This window comes from Capsicum annuum, chromosome 6 (assembly GCF_002878395.1).
Source record: "Capsicum annuum cultivar UCD-10X-F1 chromosome 6, UCD10Xv1.1, whole genome shotgun sequence".
Taxonomy (NCBI): domain Eukaryota; kingdom Viridiplantae; phylum Streptophyta; class Magnoliopsida; order Solanales; family Solanaceae; genus Capsicum; species Capsicum annuum.
In genome coordinates this window covers 62,681,643-62,696,180 of record NC_061116.1, presented here as the reverse complement: position 1 = coordinate 62,696,180, position 14,538 = coordinate 62,681,643, and the positions used below count along the sequence as shown (strand labels likewise).

At 36.7% G+C, this 14,538-nt stretch overlaps 1 protein-coding gene across 6 annotated transcripts in view; it reads right to left on the bottom strand.

Annotated features, from left to right (window-relative positions):
• The window catches only part of LOC107873370 (E3 ubiquitin protein ligase RIN2), a 57,963-nt gene that overhangs the window by 11,747 nt on the left and 31,678 nt on the right, over window positions 1-14,538 (bottom strand). For all 6 annotated transcript variants that reach the window (XM_047414736.1, XM_047414737.1, XM_047414735.1 and 3 more), the window contains exon 12: window positions 12,673-13,036. In XM_047414736.1, the coding sequence (XP_047270692.1) occupies window positions 12,673-13,036 (364 nt within the window). The remainder of the gene's footprint in view (window positions 1-12,672; window positions 13,037-14,538) is intronic.

Genomic DNA, 14,538 nt, shown 5'->3' with positions numbered 1-14,538 from the left:
TTCTCGAGGAGACAGGAATGATGGGATGTAAACCTACTGATACTCCTATGGATCTGAATACTAGACTTCTGCTAGGAAAGGGGGAGCCACTCAATGATCCGGCGTCTAGTTGGTAAGTTGAATCATCTCGCAATGACCAAACCTGACATTTTCTACCCTGTGAATATTGTAAGTCAGTTTATGGATTCCCCCTGTGATAGTCATTGGGACACAATTGTTCGCATTGTACAATATATTAAGTCAACTCTAAGTAAAGGACTACTCTTCGAGGATCGAGGTCATGAGCAGATCATTGATTGGGCAGGACCACCTTGTGATGGATGTTCTACTTCTAGATATTGTGTTTTAGTAGGAGGCAATTTGGTATCCATAAAGAGTAAAAAACAGAGTGTGGTTGCTCGATCTAATGCAGAAGCAGAATATCGAGCAATGGCACTAGCCACTTGTGAGCTAGTTTAGATTAAACAGTTGTCGAGAGAGGTAAAATTTGAAGAAGTCAATGAAATGGAACTTGTGTGTGATAATCAAGTGGCTTTTCATATCGCATCAAATCCGATATTTTATGAAAGGACTAAACACATTGAGATTGATTGACACTTGTGAGAGAGAAAATACTTTTCAGAGATATTATTACAAAACTTGCGAAATCGGGTGATCAGCTTGCAGATATTTTCACAAAGTCCCTCACTGGTCCTTGTATTAATTACATTTGTAACAAGATCGCTACATTTGACTTGTATGCACCAGCTTGAGGGGGAATGTTAGAATATGAATAGGAATAGAAATAGTATATGAAATCTTAGTGGGAAAAGGAGTCTAATGTAGTGTATATAAATAGGGTCTTAATTTAATAATTTAGACAACCGTTTAATAATATTCTTCTCTTATATTTCTCACACTCACAATAACCCAGACATCATTCACTACTCCAGTAGTTACTTATCTGATCCTTCATCCTCTTAAAGAAGTGAATTCGAGTTCATGTTTAACTTTATATCACAATCACGCTTGACATCTATATGATAAGTGTAATGATCGACCTGTGTATACAAGTTAAATTAATAATCTTAACTGTCCTACTCAGATCTATTTGTTCTAGATCAACTATTTTCCTAGACATGCACCACATTGCCGAATCACTCATGGCTAATAGTGTCATGCTAAAGTAGCAACCTGATTGAAACTTCAAGAAACACCCAAAGGTCAAAGGATATTCTAAGAAAAGTTCATGTAACTTTTTGGGGTCTCACACAATGAAGAAAAATGGGGTCTCACACAATGAAGAAGAAGGGAACCATTCTTCCATTAACCCATTGGTCTCTAAGCACACACAGTATGAAACACGTGCTACGATGTTCTCACCTTATATTGGTGTCTGTCTCATTCTTTCAATTATTCAACACCGTACAGATCTTGGTCTAGACACCTCTAGATATCTAACCCGGGTTTATCTCATTAATGATGCTCAAACCCCTTTCTTAGAGAGACTCATATCTGGCTTACAAAACAAGTCAGATCATAGTGGTGGAACTCATCTCTTCACGTTCTCAACGTAAAAGGCGATTGCTCGTGTGAGAGAGTCAATCTCATGACTTGTTCGACACATTTTATCAATAGAACACATTATCACATACATATGGGATATGGATATAGATTCAAGAATCTTATATTGATAAGAATATTATAGCAATCAAGTCATTTTATATTACTCTCTAATAAGAGGGAAAGAGCAGGAGAAGCAGGCAGCTCTCCGTCAACATGTTTGCTTCTCCTGCCTGCTTGTTCTTCAGCTGCTTGCTCCGTGATTTTACTATATCACCTCCAATTAATTATTATAGGTCATTTATGTATTAAAAAATTAATAATATTTAATAAAAAAGTAAAATAAACATTTATGGTATATTTGCTTCAGCTGCTTCAATCGTAGCTTCATTAAATATCGCTCTTAATTAATTATTACGTGTCATCTGAGTATTAAAAAATAATAATATTTGATAGAAAAGGTAAAAAATAATATGAAATGATAAATTAACTATTGATATTTTAAATGAACTTGACGACTTATATGACGTCCACTTAAAAAAAAATTACAAATATTTTTATAGTAATTTTGCTATATCACTTTTAATTAGTACTTGATTTTATTATATCACCCCTAATTAATTATAATATGTTATTCACATATTAAAAATTAATAATATTTAATAAAAAAAAGTAAAATAGGCATTTATGACATTTCTGCTTCAACTACACCAATTATCTCCGTCAATATATCTATTTCTCCTGCTTATTTCATAAGTTGCTTCCTCTGTGATTTTATTATGTCATTTCTAATTAATTATTATAAGTTATTTATGTATTAAAAAATTAATAATATATAATGAAAAAGTAAAATAGATATTAATGATATGTCTGCTTCAGCTGCTTCACCTATAATTTCACCATATCACCCATAGTCAATTATTATAAGTCATCTAAATACTAAAAAATTAATATTAAAAAATTATTATAAAGTCATCTAGGTATTAAAAAACTAATAATATTAAATTTACCTGACGTTTTCTATGAGGCCCATTTAATTTTTTTCCCGCAAGTATTTCTGTATAGTAATTTTGTTATATCACTTCTAATTAGACAGGTCTGCTTCGTTGTTTCAATCGTGATTTTACCATGTCACTCTTAATAAATTATTATGACCATTTACGATTTTGTCAATTAATAATATTTGATAAAAAAAAAGGTAAAATAGATATAAAATGATAAATTAACTCTTGATGTTTTAAATTAACTTGACGTCTTATACAAGGTCCACTTCAAAAAAATTTCACAAGTATTTTTTATAGTAATTTTGTTACATTACTTCTAATTAGTTGTTGTGAGTCATTAATACATGTCTGCTTCGCTGCTTCAATCGTAACTTTACTACATCACCCATAATTAATTATTATGGTCATCTAAGCATTATGACACTTAAGTTGGAATAGAAGAAAAAAATATTAGACATCACAATAATTTAAAACTTAAATTATTTTTAAAAAAATGTAAATGACTATCAATGGTACAAAAATTTGGACAACGATAGGAATATATATTATTTGAAAATTACATAAAATATATTATACATAAACAATAGGTAAGGCTAAGACAGTGTTGTAAAAGGCGCCCGCCGCGTCGCCAATGGCGAATGGCAACGCGAGGCGAGGCTTGGTCGCCTCTTCACGTCGTGGCATTGCGAAAATCAAAAGGCAACTCCTTTGCGAGAAAGGTGAGGCGACAATGGCGTCGCGTTTTAATTTTTTTAAAAAAAAATAGGGTTTTAGGTATATAAGCTAATTTTACGACTTATTTACCCATTTTGGCCCTACCAAATTTTTTTTTGGTGACTGCGCCTACTACTATTCATCTCACAAGTTCGATTTCGGCGTCGTACTTCGGCGACTCCCACTACTCCGGTAAGCAGCGAACTATTTTAATTTCTTTTTTTTTCCTTCTTTCTTCTTCTTCTTCTTAATCCAGCGATTGGACTTGTATTTTTTTACTGTTTTTTTTTTCTCTTTTTCTCTTCTTTTATTTTCTTTCCAGTCCACTGTATTCTGTAACAGTGGACTTGTATTACAGACTTACACTGTTACTATAACAATAACCAGTAAACTTGTAGTCTTATTATGTAATTTTTTTCTAATAACTTATATAGAATTAACATAGTATGATAGTAATATACTAATTAAATGACTTGATTATTAACAGCTATTTCAATTTCAATCGTGTCTCAATCAACTAGTAGCAAACAAAGGGACATAGGATGGAATTATGGTACACAAGGACCATCAAAAGATTCGGTGATATGCAATTTTTGTCGACGTACTATTAATGGTGGTATTACTCTATTCAATAAACACTTGATAGGTGGAAATAAAAATATCAAGATATGTCAAAATATATTAATTCTTGACTTGAGATATTTCCTACTATATTAGTGTTATTGAAATTTTGATCATTTATATATTATTTTAATTTTTTTATATTAATCGCCGTCGTACATTCAAAAGGCGATCGCCTCACCACGCGGCGAGGCCTTGTCGCCTTTCGCCGTCCAAAGCACTGGATTGAGAGAGTTGAATTCCAACGGCAATTAATCCATTCTGATATTTGTGGTCCAATGAATGTGAGGGCAAGGTCTTGTGCTTTATATTTCATTACATTTATTGACGATTTCACGCTCTTTGATTATGTCTACACGGTTTCACATAAATTTAACACACTTGAATGCTTCAAAAGATAGACTCTCTATTAAGCCCAAAGACTATTTTTATTGAGCCTTTCGCAGAGGTGATTAATTTGGACTAGGAAGAAAGAAAACAACCTTTTAAACACTCGATAATGGACTGGGAACTTGGAAAACAAACGCAAATGGCAACAGAAGCTCCAAATAGTAGAAATCAGAGGATGGACGAGCAAAGAAGATCGTTTTTTCTGAAATTGTACGAAGACCAACTGGCTCCCTATAATGAACCAGTACCCTTGAGCACAGAAGAGAATCTTTCAAAAGAGATAATTGAGACAAGGGCCACAATCTGGGTTCATCTCAATGTGATCAAATTAGGGCAAACTTTTGGCGCAGCTATTAGGGCGTGTGAAAAGGAGGCCTATTCTTTGTGCATGAAATTGGATCAAAAGAGATACGTGGAGAGGCATGCAGAAAAGGGCAAATTCTTTTCCTTCTTACCAACATAATTCTGAAAGAGCTCCGGAATTTGATTTGAAATGAAGTTCAAGGATGGAGAACCGAGAGCCAGTGGGAGGAAATTAACCATCACTAATAAATGAGGTTAAAAATTGTATCCTGGAATGTGAGGGGGATGCATGAGGATACAAAAAGGGGTGTAGTTAGGAATTTGATTAGTCAATGGGTGCAGATGTGTACATCCTGGTAGAAACAAGGTTGGGGGGAAATGTCAATAGAATTATTCACAGTATCCGGGATTATACATGAGTGGGGAAGATACATTTGGTGGAAAGTGCTAGCAGTGGGAGTATTTTAATACTATGGGATTATGTATGGGCAAAACTCAAACGTCGCCTGGTTTGTGACAGCAGAGTATGCTGATTGTAGGTGGAAAGAGAACTATGGGGGGAAGGTGTGCAGGGCCATAGGTAGTAGGGTGTGACTTTAATGTTATCAGATACCCCGATGTGAGAACAAACTGTCGCAGAATCAATGGAGCAATGTCTGAATTTTCAGAATTCATTGAAGAGACGGAACTTGTGGATCCTCCTTTATTTGGAAGATCTTACACATGGAGACGAGGGGAGAATCATAGAGTTCCTCCAAGAATTAATAGATTTCAATACTCTTCATCATGGAAGGAGCAGTTTACTCTCATCAAACAGATGCTAATGCCAAACATTGGATATGACCATAACCCTATCATGTTGTCTTGTGAGAGTTGAACTACAAAAGAGCTATTTCAAATTTGAAAGCTGGTGGCTGGGGATAAAAGGGTTTTGGTTCAAAGAAAATGTAAGACAGTGGTGAGAATCCTTCATTTCTAATGGGAGGCCTGGCTATTTTTTTTTTTTAGAGAAAGATAACTAGGGAGGCCTGGCCGCCTGGCTATGTTCTGGCTGACGTACTGAAAATGCTAAAAGACAAGTTGAAGGATTGGCGCAAGAATAACAGGGGCAATTGGGAACATTGGAAACAGAGAAAGGTAAGACATTCTCAAAAAATTGGCAAGCTTGGAGGTTGTCCAAGAACAAATAACTCTCACAAATGATGAGATAATACAAAAATCAAATCTACACGCGGAGTTTGAGAAGTGCAAGAAATGAGGAAAAAGCTTGGAAACAGAGATCAAGGATAAAATGGTTGAAATAGGGAGACAAAAATACAAAATACTTTCAAAGGATAACTACAGCTCACAAATTGGCAATTCTAGAGATAACCTGAAGGTGGAGGGTATTGAGGTGACAAGTCCAGAAGATATTAAAGAAGCTATTCAAAACTTTTACAAGACTTTGTACAGGGAAACAGAAGAGTGGAGGCCTCGACTAATCATACATGAAGTCACAGGGATCTCAGTGGAAGAGCAAGAGGGATTACAAAGACAATTGGATGAGGCAGAAATCCTAGAAAGCATTAAATTGTGTGTTGTGGAGAAAACACCTGGACCTGGTGCTTTTCACATATCCTTCTTTCTAGCTTTTGGGGAGCTCGTGAAAAAGGACATACTGAATACTCTCCAATACTTCAATGAAAAACAGAAGTTCGAGAAAAGCTTCAATGCAACTTTTGTAGCTTTGATCCCAAAAAAGATAGGAGCTAGAGTTGAAAGTTTTCGGGGCCTATAAGCCTCATAGGTGGAACATACAAGATTGTGGCAAAGTAATTAGTTGAAAGATACAAGGTTGTTAACAATTTGGTTAATAAGCATCAGATGGCTTTTATAAAAGGGAGACAGATCATGGATGCAGCTCTAATTGCCAGTGAGTGTGTGGACTTGACTTAAAGGTGAGGACGCAGGGTCCTGTGCGAGCTGGACATAGGAAAAACCTATGATCATGTCAATTGGAAATTCTTGTTACACTCTAAAACAAATGGGATTTGGTGGATGATGGATGAAGTGGATAGAATTCTGCATCAAAACTGTTACGTTCTCTCTTCTGGTAAATGAAAAACCTGTAGGTTCTTTTTGCTTCGGAAAGGGGCCTCAGACAAGGTGACCCTTTATCCCCTTTTTTCTTTATAGTTGTCATGGAGGGTTTTGATAGCGTGATGAGGATAGCATTGCAGAATAGGCGGATTAAAGGCTTTGATATAGGAGAAAGCAGGGGGCAGACAATGGAGGTATACCATTTGCAGTTGCAGACGCTACAATGATATTTTTGTGAGCCAAAGGTGGAACAGATTTGTTACATCGGAATGATCTTGACAATTTTTAAGCGTCTTCAGGTCTAAAGGCTGAAGGTTAACTAGGGAAAAACCAACTTATTTCCATTAAAGGAGGTTCCTAACATCCAGAACCTTGCTACCACTCTAGGAAGTAAGTTGAGAATCTGCCAACAATATATTTAGGCATTCCTCTGGGCAGCAAACATGTAGCAGGGTAGATTTGGGATGGAATAATTGAGAAAACCGAAAAGAAGATTGGCTACGTGGAAGGCACAATATTTATCTCTGGGAGGGAGACTCATTCTTATCAACTATGTCCTTGATTCTCTTTTTTTGAGTCAAAGGTAACTTTGTATTAACAAAAACTCATCATCCAAGAGATGATGATAGATCTTACAACTCCCAATCAAATGGATTTTCCTCCTAGCAGACTGCCTAAAAAAAGAAACTTTACAAGTTACCTATGAAATCTACTAGATCTATGGTATCCCCCCAATTTCCTGTTTAAGGCAATGGCTTTTAATCTTCTGGATGCTGCAACTCTTGCCTTTAAAGAAGCACCTGGCATTTCTTTCTTTCCACAGCATCCGCCAGACAAAAGCTGGAATACTCAACCACCAATCTTCTGTTGAACCTCTCTTCCCAATTCCTTTCCAGCTGTTTAGAAATTCCAGTGTGGACCTTGGCATTGGCCAGCTGATCCCCAGGATACAAAAAAACATGTTCCACAATTTTTCAGCTATGTCACAATGCAGAAATAGGTGGCTATTCACTTCTGCATCTTGATTACACAAAAAAAATCTAGAGCAAATCTGCATTCCTTTTCCTTGTAGAGCTTCATGAGTTAGGCAAGCTTTTCTGATAACTAACCAAACAAAACAAGCCACTTTCAACGGACTTTTGACTTTCCATATTTGCTTCCAAGGCCAATTGATTATCTGGTTTTGGTTGTTGTTTCTATTCCAATAGCATGATTTCACTGTAAACACCCCTTTATTGTGAATCTGCCAGCTTGGTTTCTCAGAAACATTAGAGATTCCAGAAAACGCACTCAGTATCTGAAGGAGTCTAGCAATATCTGACACTTCCCAATCTTTAAGAGCCCTCCTAAAGATTAGGTTCCACCCATGCAGACTCCAAACTTGAGCAACTGTATCATTTCTTTGTGAACTTAAGATATAGAGCTGGGGAAACATGTTTCTCAAGCTGTCTTCCCCTATCCAAATGTAACGAACCTCCTAGTCATTTCGTGAATTTTTCTGGTGTTCTATATTTTTGCTCTCCCCATAGTTTGTATACGTGATCAATGATTCACGGGATGGGTAGTATCAATTTTTGAGGTGTACGGAAGTGATTTAAGTGACTAATTGGGTTATTGGATTTAAGGAAGTTAAATTCGATCAAGATGATCCCGGATTAGTGTTTTAGTGTTTTCAATAGATTTGGAATATACTTTGTCAATTTACATATTTAATTTATTTCTATAGAGTTCCGAATAAATTTCGAAATTTATTAGAAGTTTTGGGTATTAGATAATTAATTTAGTAGAAGTAGTGGACATCTATTTTTCTTCTCATATAACCCACGTTAAGATCAGTTGAAGTCAGTAGGTTTAACTTTGAACTATAGCAGAAACTCAACAAAAAAACGATTTACGCGTGGTTGAGTAAGGAAGAAGAGGATCTGGGTAACTTGAGGTTAGTTAATTTAAATTAATTAGTACGTAATAGCGATAGCATGTGAATTTGTATTTGGGACGCCATATGTTCCAATTTCTTGGAAAAACTGGGAGGAAGTGGAAAGATGCTCCACTGTAATGATTACTGCAATCATTACTTATAAGTTATAAGTAATTCAAAAGAAAGAAATAATAAACAAAGCAGATCTTTGGCCAGCTGGATAATAATTAAACAAGGAAAGGGTCGCCTGCTACTGTTTTAGGTTTTCGGCGTTGTACTCCTATTTCGTCTTCGATTAAGTTGTTGTAGGTACTTTATAGGATATTAACAACTACTATTTTGATAGATTTAGGTTTAGATTTGGAGTTTTTGGAGTAAAGATTTGTTAGTTTGGGGATCGAATAATAACTCGTTTTAGTTGAAATTTAAGTACTAGTTCATACTCTTATGGGGATTATATGTATCTCAACAGATTTTGACCATTCAGAAGCTTTACGGAAAGGGAAGACCCTTGCGAATTATCTTACCTTCTGATTCTTCGGTCGAGGGGTGGTTTACGCATTAGAAATTCAAGAGCATAGAGTAATAGCTTACTAATGAAATGGCTTTGCAGATACAATAGAGGGGAACATTCATTATGGAAAGAAGTGATTAAGTGCAAGTTTGCCAAACTCAACCCATGGTGTACCAACTTGAGTACTGCTTTATATGGGATAGGAGCTTGGAAATTTATTAGATCTGTATGGTCGAACCTTGAAACGAATTTACACATGATAGTAGGAGATGGTAAAAGAACAAATTCTGGAAGGATGCTTGGAAGGACATGTTCCACTGATGGAGACCTTTCCATATTTATTTATCTTTAGCAACAACCCAGAAGGCACCATTAATGATGTTTGGAGTGCACAGGACTGAAATTTATCCTTCGGAAGGATGTTCAGACAGGGAGATAGATAGGGTGGCTATCTGCTAGGTAGAATTGGTGATTTCAATGGCACCAATGCTGAACCAGATACTCTGAGGTGGAGACACAATAGTGATGCAGTTCACTGTCAACAGGGCATATGGAATATGGATTGGAAGACGACAAGATGTGATGCAGAATGGGGGCAACCAAAATTATGGAGAAACGTATGGAAGTGTCCAGCTCCAACCAAGGTAAAATGCTTTACTTGGTTGGTAGCTAGAGCATGTCTGACAAAAGAAGTCTACAAGAAAAAGGGATCATCTTAGTCTCCAGATGTTTCTTGTGCAAAGTAACATATGAAACCAACAAACATCTATTTTTACATTGCTCATTTACAACACAATTATGGTCCTTATTTCTCAACATAACAGAGACAAGTTGGACTATGCCTGAACATACTGCTAAGTTGTTGGATGAAAAGACGAGGCAGCAAGAGTCAAAAGTGGTGGAGGATAATCCCACAATGCACCTGGTAGACAGTTTGGAGAGAAAGGAATGGGAGGTGTTCTGAAGATGGATCTAACTCTATTTAGAAAGTAAAATGGAATTGCACAACATCTATCTATTTTCGGTGTAAAGAAGTAGGATCAGAGGATTTAGACCATTTTGTAGATTTATTAATGTTAGAATAAGAGTAGGAATAGGCTTAACATAAAGAATCCTACTTCGAAAAGGATTGTAACATAGTATCCTATAAGGAAAAGGATTGGGATATAGCGTCTATAAATAGGGCCTCAATGTAATAATGTAGTTACATCCTAAGTTGCTCGGACTCAGGTGCGCGTATCCGAGACGGGTGCGAATCCGAGAGTCGGATTTGTCAAAATATAAATTTTAAGATTCAGGGGTGCGAATCCGAGTGTGGATACGGGTGCGAGGATTCGGCTAAAAAAAATAAATATTATAAATATAGAGTTACAAAGATATTCTAAAAATACTTTATTTATTTTAGTTAATTTGCTATTTTTAGTTATTTTTGTCATCTGATTTTACTTTTCAATTAGGAATAGTATTTGTATTAAAAACTTTTTCCAAAATTATAACTCACGTTTATTTACTAAAAATAAAAAATAAATATAATTAAGAAGTTAAATTTAATACTGTCAAAGTAAAATACACTCACCGACAGACAGTGCTGGCAACAGATTATTATTAATTAATTATTAATAGTAAAGGAACTAATTATTAATTAAAAATAGTAAAAAGAAAAGACAAAAGTTTCAAAACACACTTTACTTGGAAAAAAATAACCCGTCACTATGTAAACACGACTACGTCGATGATAGAGTACAACAATGATTTCCGGTACCCTGAGGTGGTAAGACGTCTGCGCCGATGATTTTCGGCGACGTCGATGATGATTTTCGACGACGTCGATGATGATTTCCGGCAATGTCGACGATAATTTCCGGCGACGGCACATCGACAACGCCGTCTCTATTCTGGTGGTCGTTGGTCGAGACTTTTTCAGGTAAGTTGCCGGTTAATTATTCAATGTTTCCAGTTAAATTTCTTCTTTATTTCGGTCAACGTCTTCGAAGTCGGTTGACCGAATCGGAGATGGCGGAAGCACCCGTCCCCGCCTCAGTCTCGTGTCGAGACGGGTTCGGCGGCAAAACAGCCGAGTCCGAGCAACATAGGTTACACCAATTCAATAATATTCTTCACCTATATTTCTCATGATACCGATCTTGGTAGAGAATCAAAGAACTTCCACTGACGGCGGGCGGCTATAACCCATAAATGCCGCCCGTCTGGCCAATGATCATGTTAGCAAAAGATTGGGTCACTTGATTATTTTCTCATATCTGATTTGCATAGCACCGTGCATATTTTCGGTGACTACTTTCTCATATCTGATTCCTTAGCACCGTGCATCTCGATAGACTATTTCTCATATTTAATTTGCATAGTACCGTGCATCTTTTCAGACTACTTTCTCATATTTGAGTTGCATAGCACCGTGCGTCTTTCCGGTGACTCCTCAGATGTGATTTGCGTAGTTTCATGCGTCTTTACGATGACTCCTCAGATTTGATTTGTGTAAGGGTCGTGCCGTAATTCTAACCCTACCCAAATAATTTCTTTTTTTCAGTAGGGTTGTGTCGTCATTTCGACCCTACCCATATAATTTCTATTTTTTTGATAGGGTCGTCATTCTGACTCTACCCTATAATTGGTCGTGCCATCATTTCGACCCTACCCATATAATTCTCTTTTTCAGTGGGGTCGTGTCATCATTCGACCCACCCATATAATTTTTTCTAATAATCTGGCGCGCGAGCATATTCCGGCCAGTTCTTTGTTGATCTTTTTGTTCAAGATCTACTCATCTCTTGATTTTGAGATGAGCCGTATAGTTTCTATCAGTTTCTGGAAATTTCCAACAACAGATCGACTTTCCGGCGATGTTAAATACTTTTAGGATCACTTTTTCAATTTGTTCCTTTTCAATTGAGGTCTCCCAGTCCTTAATAATTTTCTTACAAATATCTTCACCAAGCCCCTCACTGATCCTCGTATTAATTACATCCATAACAAGCTTGGTACACCTGCCTTCTATGCACCAGCTTGAGGGGGAGTGTTAGAATATGAGTAGTAATAGGCTTAACATATAAAATCCTACTTGGAATACGATTGTAACGTAGTGTCCTATTAGGAAAAGGATTGGGATATATTGTCTATAAACTTGGGACTCAATGTAATAATGTAGTTACAACAATTCAATAATATTCTTCACCTATATTTCTCACAATTCACAATTAAAATGCCTGTAAGTACTCCCTTTTATCGTTTTTCTGTATCTAACACTTTCTAATAATGTCCAGCATTTGGACATGCTGAGGAAACATATTTACCAGTTTTTTTACAAAAAAAAACTTTGAATTTCCTCATTGTCCCTACCATTTATTGGTGAAAACACCAACCATTCATTTTGCTTTTTCATCTCCCTAACTTTTTACAATTCATTCTAAGTAACGCTACTTGTAGATGCACGCGCGCACACACACACCCCAGGTGCAAGTCCCTTTTACTGATTTTTGAACTTAACAGTGAAAGTAAAAGGGCTAAGCGAAACAATAAAGAACATTCATATTTCATGGGAGAAAGACTAAAAGTCAAAGTAACCATACCTCAAAAATTATTTCATCAGGTATGTGTGGCAGAACTTCTCTAACTGTTTCAACCATTGTATGTATATTCGGAATGTTGTTGTTTGTGGCACGTGAGGTTGTCCTCAAGTGCAACCCTCCAGCACCTCCAACATGCCTCACCGAACCTGCAGGAGGGATTGCTGAACTGGAAGTTCCAGCCTGGGAGGCACGCATAGACCAAAGGTTCCAGGCAGCATCTTCCAGAGCAGTTTGGGCATACGTTTCTCCAACAGCTGCAAGATGCCTCATCACTGTCTGAACCCGACCCAATCCTGCTGACCTGATGCCTGTAGATGGACCAGCACCATCTAAACCCAACCAACCTGAATCAATTCCCGAACCCCTGTAGACAGAAAGGACGAGCAAAACTAGTGACCTCTCTGTTTCTAGATGATGAGAAATTACTGCAAAAGATGACAACATAAGCAACACAATATCAAGAAGATGAGAGAGAAAATGGCCCATTCGTAGGAGGATTCAGTCCATGGAAAATCGCCCATTCGTAGGAGGATTCAGTCCATAATCGTTGAAGCTTTGATACCATGTGAACAATGTAAAGTTTCAGAAGTTGCAATCATACAAACAATATACAACACGAAAAGATGTTCCCCTTTTTGCACAAACAAGTGGCAAGCATTTATTCTTTAAAATAACTATGTATCAATTGAAGGGGAGCCTTGGAGTAACTGGTAAAATTGGTGCCATGTGACCAGGAGGTCACGGGTTAAAGTCGTGGAAACAGTCTTAGGCAGAAATTCAAGGTAAATAAACCCTTGTGGTCCAGCCCACCCCCGGACCCCGCACATATTGGGAGCTTTAGTGCACTGGGCGGCCCATTAACTATGGCTCAATCACAAAGAAGTTGGGTCGGCTATACATGTTCTTTAAATTCTACTATCTTGACTTGTTTCATTCCAACACTCTAAAATAGGAGTTCCAGAGGTCTCTAAATCTCACTTAACCATATACCGACATACAAATCTATAATCAAAATAAAAAGACGTGTCAAAAGCAGGACCTAATGCAAATATAGCAATACAACTAAGCCATAATGTGAACTATTTAGAATCACCTATATGAATCTTTTGCTTCTTCTTTTATTGTCTTTTACTAAGTTCTCATGGATTCCGTAAAACTAGAGATTTTCTTAAACAACTTGCATGCGATTTTAGGTTTATCCTGTCCCTCTTTAGATCCTTTGGTTATCATGGTGGCGCGTCTATTAATTGTTGCATTTGGAGAACTCATTAGTGTATGATCAGACCATCTCTTTTCTATTTTATCCACAATCTGTGCTGCTTTTTTAACTAATGCTGCATGTAATTACTTTTGATCTTGTATGATTGCACATCCACATTGAAATCTGCATGTTTTTAAAACTCATCTACTGGATATGTTTGTCTTAGAGGCTCCATATTCACTTGCATATAACCTTGCTAGTCTCACAACCGTTCTATAGAAATTACCTACCGATTTTTAGTTCATATCTTGCATAGCATTCCTCCATGTCAAGTTAGTTTAATTATATTTCTTACATTTCATCTATCACATCAATTTCCATGAATGTTGAGGTAATAAGTTACTTAAATTGTCTGCAGTTACACACCACTCCACCAAATCTTAATATAAACTCATTCTTTCTTTATACAATGGTTAACCTTGACTGTATGTATTTTAGTTTATTTATACTCAACCTAAAACACATACTTCCTGAGGCGCCTCTCCACAGCACAATCTTTTATTCAGCTTTGTCCTATAGGACATATTATGGCTAGCTCATCCATAACTAAGGGAAAGAAGTAAAGGCTCAAAGAAAATCCTTGAAGCAATCACGCACCTGAGGGA